Raw genomic sequence first — 18,181 nt, forward strand, 5'->3', positions numbered from 1 at the left:
GTGTTTAGGGCACCGGACTTGAAATACAGAGGTCGGGGGTTCAAGTCCCGCCCTGACCACTCAGCTGGAGTTGTTTCTCGGTAGACCTCAGTTCAACTCTTCGGTCATGCTCGTTAATGGCCAACTGCCACCCGCCAGTTGGGGTTTTATGCTTAATTGATATATTTGTTTCTTTCATTTCAAGTGGCATGCTTGTGAACTAGTTAGGCGTAGCTATGTGTATTGATTACTATCAACAGCAACAAATTAACATTTTTTTTAGATATAATATTTAGACTATTTTCCTAAAGATACACTTTTTGTTGTTGTAGTTGTTTTGTTTGTTTATTTGTTTGTTTGTTTGTTTGTTCGTGTTTTTCATTCTCTCTCATTAATAACGATAAGGCAAGGCTTATCGTGCATGGAAAATGAAACCCGACCCAAATTCACAAGCGACTTACCTTCGCAGTTTAGCCCTGAAGATCCTACAGGACAATCACATGTGTAGCTGTCAGGAAGATTGTGACAGGTTCCGTTGTTCTGACAGGGACTAACGTAACAGTGGTTCCTAACTAGAAAATAGGAGAGATTCTTAATTAAAGAAGCAGGTCACCGTTTGCACATCTTGAAATTTTTAGCCGAGATATTTCAAGTTCGTCGTTTGTAATCCATTTCAATCTTCTCTATCCTCAACAATCCTTGTTCCTTTATGGTTTATTATTATCTCTTTGGTGTTTTCTATCTTAGTAAACTACTATTTTCAGGTTTCCTTCAAGTTAAGGATAATTTCCGTGACTGAGCTCCTTTAAGGGTCTTAATAGGTCAGGGGCACCCAACGACCGTTTTCTCTCGAATGCTGTTGGACGCTGTTTTAGGCTATCTGGAGTACTTTTAAGGCTCTGTACGTTAATTTTAGGTTGCACTAAAAAAATTTTATCTGTTCGGATATTCTAGGGGAACTTGAGTGTTCTCGAATTTATTAGGGCTTTTTTGTCCATTTCCCGAAAACGTTAGGTCTTATCGCCTTTCCGAAAATGATAGCTGACCTTTTTTCGGTACCCAAAACGACATTTTCAACAGTCCGAAAACAACAGACATTAAATTTCTCATATCACGAAAGTTCGAGGTGCCAATTCTCTCAAGAAAATCAGAGGGGATTAAAGGCCTTCCGAACAGATAATTTACCGAAACGATCCGTTGGGTGCCCCTGATAGGTCCACAACAAATTGAATCGCCTTAACAATGACAAGCACAAGTGTAGGTCTCCTTTTCGTTGCTACTATCTATTTGTCGTCCACTCTCACGTCACTTCCACAACACTCACAGACACTTCACCATGTTTGTTGAAATTTATAATAACGAAACAATCACATGAACCGATAATCTCAGAGAGAGTCAGTTTTACTAACCCTCGCAGCTTTTTCCTGAAAAACCCGCCGGGCATGTGCAGTTGTAGTCATTCAAGGCATTATAACATGTGCCGTTATTTCTGCAGGGGCTTCCAAAACAATGATCAACCACTGAAAATAAGTAACAAAGAACGTCAGAATCGTCTTGAAAACAAAAAGGTCAGCGTTTATGAAGAACCATTAAAAATCAAGAACGAATCCCTTCAAAGTTTTAATAATACACTCGATTGAATTACTCGATTCTGACTGGCTAAAAAGGAGTGAAGTTTTCATGCAATATCAGTGCAAATTTGAAACACTAGAGCAGACTTGAAATACCAGTGCAAATTACAACGAAGATATCCCAAGTTGGTACGAAGACACTCATGACTGCCGATGGTAATCCAAGGTGTGGCAAAGGTGGTCGAAGTTCACCTGAAGCCTTCCAAAGATAGCCGAAGGTAAATGGACGTTTTCCGAGCACTTCCAAAGATCACCCGAACCCTTTCGAAGATCAACGAATATGACCCAGACATTGTGGAAAACTCTGACAATAGATGCATTGCTCACCTTTACAAACGTCCTCGAGGATAGAACCAGCAAGATTTACAATTGAATCAAAACTTGTGGTAAAGACATTCTCATCATCAGGGTCGCTTGCAATCTCCTCCAGTTCCTTATAATCTGCATCGCCAACACCAACAGCAATGATATGCACTCCCATGTCATGGAGACGCTTTGCTGGGTCTTTTACTTTGTCTCGTGCGCGACCGTCAGTAAGGACAATGAGGATGTGAGGGACGTCCGCCCTTGCCAGTGGAAAGAGGTCTGTTCTTAGATGATTCAAGGCATCACCCGTATAAGTATATCCATCATAAAAGGGGATATTTTGAATAGCATCAACAATGTCTGCTGTTGTGGTGTACTTTGTAAAATCAAAGTGGATCTTAAACTTGGACTTGCTGGAAAATGTTGCCACAGCAACTGTCGTGTCATCCGGACCAATTACAAACGATTTGACAATCCCTTTGATGAAGTCTTTCATGATCTGGTAATTATGCTCACCAGAACTTTCTATGCTTCCAGAGCTGTCCAACAGGAAGGCCACATCAACTTGGGTAGATTGGCATTCTGTGTTGTGAAAAGGCATAGACAGAGCAAGTTACGTTACTCTTTATATTTTCTGCACTTTGCAATGAGAACTTACAGATTTCTCAAAATCTGCATCCCTAATACCAGCTGTTAGTTTCTGTTTGTTGTTGTTGTTGTTGTTGTTGTTGTTTTGTTTTGTTGTTATTTTTTTTATTGCCTTTTTCCCCTTTGAAACAAAAACAAGTGCACACTGCTTGAGCAACAACAAATCGCTTATGGTAACTTCAGGTAAAATTTTTCTTTCGTGACTAAAACAAGTTCACGAATATAAAAGGGATATTTGAAGTACGAACCTCTCGTAAATAGGAGGACCCCTCCAGTAAACGTGCAAGGGTCCCCATCCCCGAACACGAGCACACCGTTATGTTCCCGACCACCTTAAAAAAATCTACTCTCGATCTCCCATGAGCGGAAACCTCCATTAAGTGGCCCGATAATGCGATGTTCATCGCTGGCCCGATGTTCAAATGAGTCTTATCCAATCAGGAAAGGTTCGACTCACCCAATCTGTTCGTTTTCCCTACACAGATAATGGCCACGGGCAAGTTTCAAAGCAAAGAAGGTTTGTGCTTACATATGCGATGTATGGTATTGCCGAAACGTCTAAAGCTGAAATAACACGTTATCATGCCATGATCAGGTGCCATTACGAGCGGAAAATTTGACATTACTCACGCGTGGTGCAATTTTCCCCATATCGATTGCTTGAACACAGACATGTCGAGCCTCCAGGAAAGTTCTGACAAACTTGGTTTTCGGAGCAATGAGTCACACCGGCTGCACATTCATCGACATCTAACAATAAAAGACACCTTGATTTTCTGATACCGTAAATTATCATAACTTACCAATCATTTACCCTTTTCTCTCAGTAATTGCCTAACTGTTTAATTGCTGGTTTAACAGGCCCTTTGTACGATCCGGTCTCATGGCACAAAATCACACATGCTGGGACGCAAGTTGCACAGTGGGACTTCCAAAACAAAGCAGCTTGTACCAGTGCACCTTGACCTGCCTTTGTTTTCAAAGTCCCACTGTGCAACTTGCGTCCCAACATGTGTGATTTTGAACCATGTGACCGAATCGTGCAAAGAGCCTGTTTACATCGAAATCTATTCAGATATTTACTAGACTTTCTCAAAATTCTTCGCGGCCGTAGCCAGTCGCAGCGCGTTTCTCTTCCGGTCCCCCTAATCGCGCTAGGGTTTCGAGCGTCGCGGATATTTTCTCAGCTTTCAAAGGTCAACGGAGGCCAAGTCTAGTTACATACTTGTCAGACATAATTGAAGACATGATTTATCATCGCAGTTATACACACAACTTAAGCAGTTTTTAAATTACAGTCTGAAAAAAATTCAGGCTTGAACGGGATTCGAACCAATGACTTCTGCGATACCAATGCATTGCATTGACGTTAAAGTCTGATTTTTTTTTTTTTTTTTTTCCGGGCTAAAATTTCACGACTGCTGAAGTTGTGTGTATAACTGTGATGATCAATCATCACAGTTATACACGTGTCTTTCTCCGCAGTTCAAATATATGACCTTTCATATATCCACTTGTACATAAACAATGTATTGAACGCTAGATATAATAAACAATTAGATTATTCGCTCTCGATTTCTATAGCGTGATAGTGCGCCCGAGTCAACTACCACGCATAGAAATCGAGAGCGAATAATCTAATTGTTTCAGTATAAATCTACTAGTCGTTCAAAACTTTATTTCAATCCTCTTCACAGACACTTCGAAAACGCCAAGAAGCGGCCGTCATTTTGTTAACTAGGATACACTGCTACGCTAGTCACTATATATCACAGAATAGATAGTGAATAGCGTAGCCAATCAGAGAACGGCATCCGTGATAGAACGCTAGTAGATTTATACTAGACGCAATTATTATATTGGCATGTCTTAACCGCCACGTGTAACACAGATGCGGAAGCATCCCTAGTAAATACAAACCAGATTCACATTCTTTTCCTTCCCATTCCGGTGTACAATCACATTGAAAGTCACTCAGCAAACTGACGCACTTTCCACCATTTTGACATGGATCACTATAGCAGAAGTCGATCGCTGAATGGAAAGAAACTTTAAAATGTGAATGAAGTGAAAAAAGAAAGAAAAATAATTTCCTCCAGGATAAACGGCTGCCAATCGTTGATAATAAAGCAAAACTCATAACTATGGCACTGTGAAAAAGAGCATTCATTTCAATGTATTTGAAGTGCACGATGTGTTCGTTGAACAAACTTTACTGAAGATGAGGAAAATTCAATTATAATCAATTAAATAAAGTTATTAAATTTTATTTAACTATAGGGCTGTGCATGGCAGCTACAAACAATCGAGAGAAAGGGATATAAGACCATTGTGGCTAGTAGTTTCACAACACTCGAATACACTTAGGAAAGTCGCCGGTTGCAAAAGGGAAAAAAAAGAATTTATGCTTTCTAACTTTTAATACTGAAAATTGAAACTGGCCAAGAACTAAAACCAATAACTTTGAACTTGTTCCATTACACTACTTTATGTAACAGTTATGTTACATGTCATGTATGTCACCCTCCACTCTTATTTTGTCACAAAGGCGAAAAATGTCTCAATTCTTTTTTTCAGAGATGATTTTGTAAACTCACCAGTACAGATCTGTTCTCGCACTACACCTTTAATTTCGCTCAAAGCTGAAAAAGACACTTCAAACACGTGCTCCTCGTCTGGATCAGACGCCATTTCTTTCAATTCTTGGTCGTCATAGCAACAACCAACGCCTAGACTGATGATAGTCGCACCCTCGTCACGTAGCTTTTTAGCAGGGCCTGCCACGTCATCTTGTGACATACCATCTGTCAATACCAACACAACCTTTGGTAGCGATTTTCGGTCCTTCTTAAGACCCTTAAAAACCTTTGTGCGCACTTTGTCCAGCGCATAACCAGTCTTTGTATAATCACCTGGATAAGACATTTTATCGATTGCTTTCACAATGTAGTCAACTTTATCATATTTGTCTAAATCGAACACCACATTGGCTTTCTTTGAGTACAATACCAGAGCAACGTTTGTGTCCTTTTTCCCAATCTTGAAGGAACGCACAAGTTCAATAATGAAGTCTTTGGAACGTTGGAAGTTGCCTTTTCCTTGGGATTCTATGCTTCCAGAACCATCGACTACAAAGACTAAGTTGAACTCTTGTCTGACACAAGCTGCGGAGAAACGTTTTCAAAATCAACTCCAGTGTAGATGGTTTCACAGATTTTATTATTCACGCTGACATTAGCATGGACATTGACTTTCACATTGACTTTGCGAGAGACACTGACAATTGACATGGCATTGACAACAAAACTGATTCTGACATCGACATGGACACTATCACTGACATCAACACTGATAGTAATATTCACATTGGCATTCTCACCGACATTTGACAATAATTACACTGACAATAACACTGATAATGAAATTACTTTTGCCATTGACAAAGACACCGTCATTGATATAGACGTTAACACAACCATAGACAGACCCCGACATTGACGTCGAAGTCGCAATGACACTAAAAGTGACCTTTGCACAACCTTACTTTTGACACTGGCAAAAGACATTCAGTATACTGAGGGCCTAACTAGCTAAAGTACTGTCCCAAAGTACTGTGAACGAATTTCGCCGATTTTTGCTCTTTGTTCTCACAAAGTTTCCGTACGTCTAAATTCCGTTAACGCATTCGCCAAAGATTCAAGAACCACCAATGTAGCGAAAGCCAATGTAGCGGAAGCGAACTTTCATAGCAGCAAAAATTCGTGAAAGCGAGACTTCAGTCATCAGACAGTGTTAAAACGAAAAGTCCAAGAAACAAAAAAAAATTCAAAACGACGAATGAACAAATTATGTTAAATATTTCACAAAAATCCTTGCCTAGTTCACATTGTCGTCCAGAGTAATCGTTTGAACATTCGCACTCAAACTTTCCAAGACGATCATTACACGTTCCTCCATTTATGCAGGGCCCTGAATCACACTCATTCAGGACATCTGTAAATTGAAAACAGAAAAAAATTATAATAGGAACGTAGAATAAAATTAGCGTGACAAATCATAATTGCAAACTTGTCAGTTAGCAAAAAGTAAATCTTTTAAAAGAAATACGGAGTTCAATAGATCATTTCCGAGTTGCTCTTTGCCTCTGTGCCAAAACCAGTCTTTGTGCGAAACCATTCATATGAAAATGTGTTCCGCGTACAGGTTCATTTTCATACAAATCAAACTCATTTTCATCGGAAAGGTTTTGAACGAGGACTCGCTTTGAATCAGAGGCACAAGGTAACTCGGAAATGGCCTATTAATAATGAAATTAATGTGGAATGAAGAAGGATGCATCACAAATAAGAAAACAGAAGGGTACTAAATTGAGATGGGAAGAAATGAAAATAATAAAAGAAAACCACTATCAGCTAACCTGACCCTAAGTCGACGTAAACTGGAATAAAATAAATTCAATAGATAAGGATAAATCAAGGGAAACGATAAAGTTGAATTAATTTGTGTACCTTCTGTGCAGTTTTCTCCTCCAATTCCCAGAGGACATGTACAGTTGTATCTTCCAATGCCATCAGCCGAACAGTTGCCACCATTTTTGCATGGATTGAGAGAGCAAGAATCTGAATGAAAAACGAAAACGAAAAACATGCATCCATGAATGGACTATACAATATTTACTTCAAATCCTTAAACCAAAGCACACCAAAAATGCCTTCCTTAGCTTCATTTAAACGTTTGTTGTACTGTTAGTTCACTCATTTTTTTCACTTATCAGTTAATTTTATCTGACAATCAGCTGATAATTTCACCTTGAAGGCACTGATATCCTCCATTCTCTCCATATTTGTTCACACAAATGTCTGATTCTGTGCAGTCGGCGCTGGAACACGGATTTGCCGCTGTGAAAAACAAGTAGTTTAGCTACCATCACTAGCACTGTTAGAAACTCAAGCTTGCGACCCAAGTTTGATAGGTCACTGTCTGCACAATAAGCGCGACCCAAACCAGTGTGATTAAAACCCCATCCCCGGCTACATGTAATTCCACTCAAGTTTTGTTTACATAATTGAACGTAGAGATCGTAAGTTTCCGTAACTAGATTTCAATGTACTAATTCGTATGAAATCTAATCACGGAATTAAATACGCTTCTCTATATATTTCGTCTACGAAGTGAAGTAGGTCATTTTTCCCATCCTACGTTGGTCCGTTTGTTCGTTCGTTCGTTCGTTCGTTTAGTGATTGTTGCGTTCGTTCGTTCGTTGGTCCGTCCGTCCGTCCGTCCGTCCGTCCGTCCGTCCGTTCGTCCGTCCGTTCGTCCGTTCGTTCGTTTGTTCGTTCGTTCGTTTGTTTGTTTGTTCGTTCGTTTGTTCGTTCGTTCGTTCGTTTGTTTTTTCGTTCGTTCGTTCGTTCGTTCGCTCGTTTGTTCGTTCGTTCGTTCGTTTGTTTGTTCCTTGGTTCGTTCGTTCGTTCGTTCGTTCGTTTCTTCCCCTAGTTCGTACGTTTGCTAATTCGTTCAATCGTCTCTTCGTACTTTCGTTCGTTTGTTCGTTCCTCAATTCGTTCCTTCGTTCGCTCTTTCGGCTGTAAGGACGTTCATTCGATCGCACGTTTTCCTCTAGTTTGTACATTCGTTCGTTCGGTCGGCCGGTTGGTCGGGTAGTCGTGCTTTAGTTTTTAAAATTCATTAATTTATCCGAGATCGTTCTCGCTTAACCAACCTTTGCAGATAGCGCTTCTTGTGGTACTAGCGAAATGCTTCAGATCAGCAAACTCCGACCTCAATATATGCTCCTCGTTGGGATTTGTAACTAGATGGTTTATCTGGGATAAGCTGTAATTGGATCCCAAAACCAAACCGATGATGGTCACGTGATTCTGTTGAAGCAATGCAGCAGGCACTGCGTATTCATCCTCAGCCTTCCCAGCGATCATAGCGACGACAATTGAAACCTTGGAATCATCAAACTTTGCTTCTTCCGACGATTTGATCAATGCTTTTCCTAAGTTCTTGTACTTTCCCAAGGAATAATTAGCCGTTCGTAATACATGTGAAAAGTCGGAGAAGCTGGATTCTTGTCCCGGTTTAATCAGATAATGGGCATCTGAGCCATAGGCGATAACACCGATGTTTTTGAAATCGAGAGTTGAAGCAACAGTGATAATGAACTCCACTTGACGTTTTATGTTATCTTCTCCGACGTTACGTGAACTGTCAAGCAGAAAAACCACAGTGGACTCCTTAGTGCAGTCTGTTATAAAAGAAAATGAAAGTGTAGACGTTATACGGTGATTTACGCAAGCTTGTCTCTTCAGTTCACTCATGAGAGACGTCTGAGATAAGAGCTGAAAGATTCCATGCTCATTTCACACATCCCAGTAGTGTTTCTGAGCTAGTGGCTCGCTGTTTTCAGCGCCGTAAAATCCATAACCATCTCATGACCAGGGTTAGACAGAACGGGCAAAGAGAGATCTATCTAAATAGAATTTACTAAGTAAATATAGGTTAGTAAAAAAAAAGTACTGTTTTGTAGATTCCACGTCACTCTTTACCCTAAGATAAGTGAACAAGTGATGTGGGACATGTAGCAGTGTGTATTTTGTGACTAAATATAGTCGATCTAACAATTTTGGTCAACAGAGGTGCAATGAAAGGTGCTCTGACCTCTAAAAAATTGCTACAACACAGTCAAACGGCTCCACCATAAAGTGCCTTTCAGAAACATACACGTGTGAAGAAAAGAAAGGTCGGAAGACGGAAAATGAAAAGGGAACGGCAAATGCACAAATGTCACGAGCCGTAAGAGTCGTGCAGGCCTGTCAACCCCATTTTAAATAGCAAGTATAGCTTTCACTGCGCAAACGCACCCTCTCTCTCACGGAAAACCGATAACATTCCATTATTTACCAAATATTTGTGATAATCTAAAGGTGCTACTGACCTTTATCGCAATTTTCACCGTACTGAGTGGAATCTTCACAAGTGCACTCATATCCACCAAACGCCTCTGTGCATTTCTTTCCAGATTCACAACTGACACTCGATTCTGTGCATTCCTTCACATCTGCATTTTATCAGGGAAGAACAAAACGTCAGATCAAAAACATACCTAAGCCTACATATATGGCATGGAATCACATTATTCAGTCATTAACAACCTTGGCCGGGTTGTTCAAAGCCCGATTAAGCTAACCCAGGGTTAGCGAGAATTTTGATTTCATTTTTGTACATTTTCGGTGACGTTTTTTTTTATTATTATTTTATTTTTATTTTTTGCATTGTTTGTCCTTCAGTTTTGAGCTTCAGTGATATCAAACTACAAAAAACATAAGCAGTGAAAAACATTTCTGTAGAAGAAAATTGTTACCTCGGTTAACTTTTAATCCTGGGTTAGCGTTAACCGGCTTTCGAACAACCCGGCCCACATTTCACTGACAACCTATTTTCACTTCTCCCTCCTTTTAAACAATTTGCGAATCTTAATCGAAATGTTTTTCATTTTCAGTACAAACCTTCAGTGCATCGATCACCCTGAAATCCTACTGCACATGTGCACTTTGACCCTCCATCTTCACAGACACCATTGAAGTGACATGGGTTATCAGAACAGCTATCAACCTCTATAGAAAAGAACCAGAGAAAACACGAAATTACTTTTAAAAACATCCATGAAGGACTGAAGCAAGTAAAAATATTTAGATTCCAAAAAATAAAATCACTGTTTAGTGTCATCCCTGCACTCAATAATAAAACGTTTCGTGGGAAAAAAATAAAGAAAAATTGTAAAATATCTCGCTATAAATTAGAATAAAATACATGTAGCTTCAGCAGTGGGACGTTGGATTATTGTATTTTGTTAGAGGCACAATTTTCACGCCACATCGTGTGTGCATGTCAAAACTCTGATAAAAAAGATAATTTTTCTTACAAAAAGCTAAGTTCTTGACAAATGAAAGAGTCAGACGCTGTTCTCAGAGAACAAAAATCTCTCCACTATGCCTCGTTTAGCCAGGACGCGACGAGTGAACTCGAAACATGGAGATATTTATTGTAACTCCTCTTCTCACATAAACTAATAAGACGCCAGCAGACAGTAGTGAGGCATATGCATTCAGTAAAAGGTTGTACGTTAATATGCATGTTGCAATCAAATGTAATCAGTACCTCTACATATGGCCCCTCTGACGTCATTGATAACAATTCCAAGGGAGTAAAATTCCGCTGTGAAGACATGTTCCGTTTTGCCGTGAGCCATCTCAGTGAGCTGGGTATGATCAATATTCTGACCGATCGCTACCACGTAAACAAGCACACCATTGTCAGTTAAGAGTGCTGCAGGATGGGTCACCGCGTCAGTTGATACACCATCTGTCATAACTACCAATACCTTAGTAACATTTCTTCTCACTACGGTATCGTCATAGAGGTTATTCGCTGCTTCGTGTAGTGCTTTTCCAGTGTAAGTCCCACCTCCTGGATAAGAAACACTATCAAGTGCCTCTTCTACTTCGTTATAGCTTGAATACTGGTCCAGTTTGAACGCAACTGTTGAATTGGTTGAGTACACAATGAATCCAACCCGTGTGGCCCCGCTTGATACATCGAATAGGAGGATAAGGTTCTTCGTAAAGTTTTTCATCATCTGGAAGTTGTTATCTCCGTAGGCCTGTACGCTAGAAGAACCGTCTACAACAAATCCCAGTTCAATCTCGTTGTAGCTACAATCTAGGGAACAAAATTGCGGTGTATATATGAGTGTGACGAATTTTCCCAAATGTAAGCAATATATCAAACACGAGACAATGTCGGTTACCAGAATTCTAAACACAAATAAGAGAGTTGAAAATACGACGCGCGGTGTGGTATTATAGACGAACTTCGAGGTGATAGGAAATGTGGTAGAACGCTGTCTCGAGTGTTTCGTATATATTCTTAATCCAAACTAAAACAAAAGAGAAAACGGAGAAATGAAATCGCAAACATCTATGGGACGGTGCGACCGTTCATTTTTATGGAGGTGAAAGGGGGGAGGGCTGTTTTTTTGTTTGTTTGTTTGCTTGTTTTGGGAGGAGAGTCGCGCAAAAAACTGGCTTCAAGGGGGCTAGCCCCCTCCGAAAAAAAAATTAATGAAAAAAGGGTGGTCACGTGAAATATTGCAAAAAGGCGAAGGGTTTGAGGCAAGATCCGTCGTTCTCGCGTCTCCTTCCTCTCTAGGTCACAAACACAAACCGAACGAGCCTAAGACGGGCTACATTTTGAGCGACTTTCAGTAATCTACCTTTCTCGTGGCACTACAGACATTCATAGTGTAAACATGTGAGTTCGACTTTATAACTACAAAAGCAACGTTCACGTATAATTCGTTGAAAATTCCTCACTCTATACAGTCAATTAGGTCTTCCATTCGCGCACAAATGAATCTACTTTGCTTTATTGCTTTGCTGTCCTTAGACCTTATTTCTGTTGTTTCCACTTACCTAGATGGCAGTTTTGTCCGCTGTATCCATAGTTACATTCACATATGTAACCACCAAATGCGTTGATGCACGTTCCACCGTTCTGACACGGACTGTTAAAACATTCGTCATAATCTGACAAAGAAATAACAACACGTTCAAAAAATAACAAGACAAAAACATCATTATTTCGGGCTTGTTACTTGCTACAGTGAGAGAACTTACAGACCAACATGGGCATGTCACATTCCCTCTTAACTGCTTGTCTAACAATGCAACATGGAAGGGCGTGGTGAGTTCCAAGCAGAGAAAAATTCAGTCAAAAGTGGCAACATTCCCTGCGCATGCGCAGCGTGTAGTACTCTTTTTCAAGAGAAGCGCGATATATACCCTGACATTTGGCATGAAAATCTGGTTGGAGGTAGACTTTCTAAAAGTTCTTTCTAATAGTTCTAATGTCATTGTGGGGCGGGCAGGGGGGGGGGGTGGTACTCCCTATAATTGCTCTTACGGGAAGGCTCTGCCAGAAATGGGTACCTTTTTCAGGTATGTTTTAAAGGTAGGGATTTCAAAAGTTGAGGTATATGAAAGGATAGGGATTAAATCTGTCATTTAACTATTTATAGGGGCCTTCCAAAAAAAATATTTCTAACATGTGCACCTTGTAGCTGTATCTGGTAATACTTGATGTTTTGCATAAAATTGTTCATTAACTTCATTCCAAGGGTCCAGAAAAGGGGTTCAGTGTTGTTAAGTAAGACTGTGAAAGGGGTAGCTTTTCTTCATTAAAGTCTGTCTAAATGGTATACAAAAGTGTAAGGGGTTGAACCTCACAGGGGAGCCTCCCTGTATAACACTTCACAGTCCCCCCCCCCCCCCCCCCCCAATGTTGTTGTTGCTAATTTTTGTTTTATTATTCAATTAATTTATCTATTCATTTATTTTTTATTTTTTATTTTTTTTTCAAAATCCACCAACCAAACAGAATAATTTCCTACATTGTCAAAAACAAAGTGGTATGACCATTTCCAACCTTCCTTAATTTTCAAGGGATGGAGAAAATGGCCTAAAGAACAATTGGCTAAATGAAGTTCAGGAAAGTTGTTTAACTTCCAACCACGTTTTAGGCTAAGTGTGAGTTGCGCTAATTTTATTCATACACTGACTTACCATCCTGGCAATTTTCATTTGTTAGATGCTCACTGCAAATACAATGATAAGTCCACTCCTCTAGGTTTTCAACACAAACTCCACCATTGAAACATGGATTTGTGTCACAAGGGCTTGAAATTCCTACAGTGGGAAAAGAGAGCTGCAGTGAATCACTAAAACCAATTGGTTTCTTTAAAATGTTGCCAACTGAACACCATCTTGCTACTCTATTGAAATTAGACTGTTTGTTTGTTTGCTTGCTTGGATGGGTCAGTTACCCCCTGCCCTGTCCCTGAAGGTTGAAGACAGTAGTCACACAGGCAAACTCTTGCCTGGAACTCTTTATTGTGTGGTACAGAGAAGGCCATGATAAGACAAGCCAGGACCAAGGGAGGGAGGGAATTCAGGTTGGCAGAAATCCGAGCAACTGAATGAGGCAATAGAACATGCAGTCCAGGGTGAGGCAGCGACTAAATGATGAGTGACCTGAGGTAGGCATTAACTATTGTATTCCTAGGAGGAATTCTCAGTCTATTAAGATCAAGAGATCTTAATAATGGCTCTTAACTACTAGTGCTGATGTTCATATTGTCAAGAGGTTTAGTAAAATTGAATTAAACTTGCAATCTAATTCCCAGGCCTCTTTTTTTTTCCATGCTTAAGGAGATCAAGAAGAAGAGAAGGCCTAGGAATGAAGCTGATAAGCTTGTACCTTGACAGTTGTCCCAGAGTTGATCCCGGTCATAATTATCAGTTGTTGCACACCAGGGCTGGTTATTATTGTCCTTGATACACGAATAACTTTCTTGACCTTGGTACCAAAATGGGAAAATACAGCATTTGCTTCTTTGAGTTGCATAGCATCCTGGAAGACAATGACTATGTTTAACATACATATACTGCTATACCATATAGTTACAGAAGTTCTTCCAGGTGAGCCTATCCGGTTTTTCCTTGGAGCTATGCATGCTTTCCTTGTAAGCCTATTTCCAAAGAGAAAATATGCATGTGCAAGGCTGAGCCAGACAATTTTTGGATCAGTAAGCTGAGACAGTTTATTTGAGATTCATTTGTAACACTTGACTTTGGTCACTAAAAGCTAGAAGGACTGAGAGGGAAGGGGTATGTGTGGAGTTGACCATCTTACCAAATAGATAACAACTTTTCTCAGCTCCATGTAAATACTCTCTATAGTCAGGGCTAGCACTATCATTAAGTTTTGATTCACCTGTGTTACTTTATCATTATGGGTGAACTGTATCAACAAAAGGCATATTGGTTCACCCATAGCACCAGGGGCCCATCAAACATACTCAGCTGTAGCAGCTGTTACAGGTTATACAGCCCTTATTGACAACCCTGTCTCTGATGCAGTGATGGGGAATTTGTTCATCGTTAACACCTATGCATTATTATTTCATAGAATTATTCTAGACAGAACATATTGTTCCATTCCAACCTTCAGTTATTTCTTCTCCTTCTGTCACGGTGGTCACACAACCCTCAAGATCTGTCCGTATGCATTTACCATCATTATTATTGGATGAGGAAGTCAAACGAACAGATTGAACAAGTAAAGGTGGCGACAACGTATGCTGATGAATGTAATTTCCTTTTTTGCAAGATAAATGCTGCTCAAATAGCTGAAGTTTAAAAACAAATATTAGTAACAATTATTAGGCAAAACTGCCGGTGGTCATTAAGAAAATAAGTTGTAGCTGTTTGTTGTTTGCTTTTTTTTTTCATTGTTTGTTTGCTTGCTTGCCTGCTTGTTTGTTTGTTTGTTCTTTTTTTGGTTTTAGTCAAGTTGTGATGATTGCTATTTTTGTACAAAACGTTACATTGCATGTCAAGCTGTTTAGGCTTAGACTATTCACAATGGTATAACTTTAGAATTACTTTCAGATGCTATTTGGCATGATTTGTTGATATTTTTTTGACACTTCGCGGTTTTAGACGAATGTTCGGCTATCCCAGAAGTTTCCAATACTACATATACTTGGAACTTTTCAAGTACATGTAAACTGACAAGCCCCTTACCCTCTTTGCCGGGCACACTGGGACCACATTCGTACTCACAAGCTCTACGATCCTGCAAAGCAGTGGCAGGCTCCATTTTCCGACTGTAACAAACTTCAAAACGATACCGTCTCCCAACTCTTTTCTTGGTTGCTCTCGAGGTCAGAGGAACAAACGCTGGCGCGCGAAAAACAACGAATTTGCTCATAATACTGCCTTGAAATTCAACCTATCTGTGCAAGAGAGGCCACAAAACCACTCAAATGGCCGGGTGTAATGAAATTTAGCATAGAGAGCTAGAAATCCATCAAATAAAACAGCCAACGACAGGGCCTTTAAGAAATCACTGTCCGTCCTGTCCTTCCTGTCCGCCATGCTTGCAACAACTGCTGACCAGTTTGCCCGACGAGTCAGTTGGTCGAGTTGGATCCAGTCACGTGACCGTGTCAATCGGAGACCGGTATGTGACAGTTTGTGAATCCGATCCGAATCACTTAATTTTTCTCTCGAGAATTAGAGAAATATTTTACCTGAAACTAGACGCTCTAAGAGCGTTTACTCGGGCTTCGAGCACACGATAAAGCAAGTTGTTGCAATCTCATCTCCAGGTTCTCCACCCTACTCTAGGAACGCCTGGGACCATGACTTCCCTTTGGGCGACCAAGACAAAACGGCTTATATTTCGTGACCAGTAATAAATGTTCGATATGTATATTTTTGATTATCGAGCTTTTTCATTCATTCATTCTGTTTATTTTGCCTATTTACTCAAAAATTAAATGTTGATGCTTCTGTTCCATGCCACAAATCACTCCTTTGAATTTAACAGGTATGCAGTTTAAAGATCTTCCAATGTGATATTTCCAATCCATTTAAAAGTATAAAAGACTTACATGGAAATAAATATTCTTACCGTACAAGATGAACTTCCAGGAGTAACTTGCCCCTCGAGAGTGTAATTAACACAAATATTATCTGCTGAATATGCTGCACCCTTCTTTCCTTGCACAGAAAGTTTGGTTAGATACGCCTCATTCTCTGTCAAGAGAAAGTGGAAATATTTACTTTTTCAAAGTATATAAAGATCCGAATCTCACGTGTAGGCTGAACCTGACCATAACCGACATACGATATGAGGGGTAAAACGAGCTTCAATCGGGGGATGGGTAGGGAGATATTCCCTATAATGGACTATATGGGGAAGCTCCGCCCAAAAGGGGTACTTTCAGCTTAGGCTTCAGATGTATAGAAGGGTAGGGATTTCACAAGTTGGGGTTTATGAACGGAACAAATAATACTTGGTTTTTGGTTAACATCTCTTCTGATAATGCTTAGTGTTCTCCCATAATATTGTTCCTAACTTCATTCCAAGGGTTTACAAAAGGTATTCAGTGCTGCAGGTATGCGAGAGAGGTACCTCTTTCAATAAGAAAGGTAGCTTTTCTGTCAAAATTGTATACAAAAGGGTAAGGGTTTGAACCTCGGGGCGGAGCCTCCGGTATAAAGCTTTCAAGAGTAGCCCTGCTTCCCCCCTCCCACCACTCCCCCCTCTCCCAGCCGGGACTCCAATCCAGGCCTTGGCTCAGATTTTTCTTTCTCCTTCCTTAACTGACATGCAGTCATATTATCGATGAAAAACTTACCAAGATCAATTTCCAAATATGGACGGATGTCACTGTCGCTTGGACACCAAGAATACTCTCCATCTATCTTTGGAATTCCCCAGGATTCTTTGTACGATGAGCCTCTGATTGTGGAGTTTGAGAAATGAATCAGGCTGTTCCGTAACACGTTTCCACACTTGGCTTGTATTGGTAAAACGAAAAGGTAACCATTACAAAATTTAGAAAAACATCAGTGGCGCAATTATATTTAAATTTGAGACATATGGCACAAGTTTTTTCTTAAGTACTGAAGCCAGCATATGAAAAAAATGTCAATTTTATTTCATGTAGGAAAATCAAATTACCTCCAATAAGAAAAACTTCGTTCACTTGATAACCATTTCCATTATCATCATCATCATCATCATCATCGTCGTCGTCGTCATCATCATCATCGTCATCATCATCATCATCGTCATCATCATCATCGTCGTCGTCGTCGTCGTCATCATCATCGTCGTCGTCGTCATCATCATCGTCGTCGTCGTCATCGTCATCGTCATCATCATCATCAGGGCAGTCCATGCTATCACTTCCATCATCATAATCATCATCATAATCATGATCATCATCATCATTATCATCATCATCATCATTATTAGGACAGTCCGTGCTACCATATGTACTGTAACTACCAGGAGCATCGTATCCAGAGAAACATTCTCCGCCATTTTGAATAGCAAATACTTTGAAGTCATTCTTCGCAGCTTCTAAAGCACATTTCATAACTGCATTTTCTCTTGACTGGTAAGGACCATCCAGGAATGTAGCATTTGCGGTTTCCAGGGAAAGAAGAGCACTTGCTTCAGAATTATCCTTAAAGCATCCCAACGACAGATACTCCACAGATCGAGCTGTTAAAGGATGATAAGAGTTTTCAGAACTGTGTTGAACTGTAACTGTACTATTGCAAATTTTTTTGGGTTTTGTCTTGTTTCTGATATTTGAATTGGAGATTGAGAGTATGGCAAAATAACCTAGCCGCCAAACTCATGTGGCTTGTTTCTCATCAAGAATAATAGCGGAGTTTCTGCACACCAAAGGCGAAGTGCCATAGATAAGGAAATTTAGTAATCCATCAAGCTAAGACAAATTTGGTTGTCTTTCACGTGACTGTCACGTGAAAGTGTTTTCACTCAGAAAACACATCAAATGTTTTCCAGACGTCCACGCCAAGCCGGATAAATTCAAATACGAAACTATGAACGGTCGTTTTAGATTTTTTCTTAAAGGAAAACTTCGGCACGCATCTCATGATTATCATGATGCCATCGTTTTCAAAAAGCTCCGTTTTCAGGACGGATAAGTTTGGACGGTAGGTCTAACT

General features: G+C 40.0%; 2 protein-coding genes across 2 annotated transcripts in view; both read right to left on the reverse strand.

Annotated features, from left to right (window-relative positions):
• Window positions 1-12,185, reverse strand: part of LOC110059038 (uncharacterized) — a 47,189-nt gene extending 35,004 nt beyond the window's left edge. Inside the window, exons 1-13 of the mRNA XM_089281419.1 lie at window positions 10,728-12,185; window positions 10,076-10,183; window positions 9,505-9,627; window positions 8,284-8,814; window positions 7,373-7,462; window positions 7,073-7,183; window positions 6,441-6,557; window positions 5,162-5,728; window positions 4,485-4,598; window positions 3,195-3,314; window positions 1,938-2,498; window positions 1,389-1,499; window positions 387-551 (exon numbers count right to left, since the gene is read on the reverse strand). Coding sequence (XP_089137545.1) covers window positions 387-551; window positions 1,389-1,499; window positions 1,938-2,498; window positions 3,195-3,314; window positions 4,485-4,598; window positions 5,162-5,728; window positions 6,441-6,557; window positions 7,073-7,183; window positions 7,373-7,462; window positions 8,284-8,814; window positions 9,505-9,627; window positions 10,076-10,183; window positions 10,728-11,205 — 3,196 coding nt within the window. The 5' untranslated portion in view covers window positions 11,206-12,185. The remainder of the gene's footprint in view (window positions 1-386; window positions 552-1,388; window positions 1,500-1,937; window positions 2,499-3,194; window positions 3,315-4,484; window positions 4,599-5,161; window positions 5,729-6,440; window positions 6,558-7,072; window positions 7,184-7,372; window positions 7,463-8,283; window positions 8,815-9,504; window positions 9,628-10,075; window positions 10,184-10,727) is intronic.
• A 2,400-nt stretch (window positions 12,186-14,585) lies between these two features.
• Window positions 14,586-18,181, reverse strand: part of LOC149096116 (uncharacterized) — a 10,412-nt gene continuing 6,816 nt past the window's right edge. Inside the window, exons 4-7 of the mRNA XM_089281420.1 lie at window positions 17,160-17,708; window positions 16,834-16,995; window positions 16,104-16,228; window positions 14,586-14,814 (exon numbers count right to left, since the gene is read on the reverse strand). Of these exons, the coding sequence (XP_089137546.1) occupies window positions 14,602-14,814; window positions 16,104-16,228; window positions 16,834-16,995; window positions 17,160-17,708 (1,049 nt within the window). The 3' untranslated portion in view covers window positions 14,586-14,601. The remainder of the gene's footprint in view (window positions 14,815-16,103; window positions 16,229-16,833; window positions 16,996-17,159; window positions 17,709-18,181) is intronic.

The sequence above is a fragment of the Orbicella faveolata genome, unplaced genomic scaffold (assembly GCF_042242905.1).
Source record: "Orbicella faveolata isolate gen_17 unplaced genomic scaffold, um_ofav_v1 contig_48, whole genome shotgun sequence".
Taxonomy (NCBI): domain Eukaryota; kingdom Metazoa; phylum Cnidaria; class Anthozoa; order Scleractinia; family Merulinidae; genus Orbicella; species Orbicella faveolata.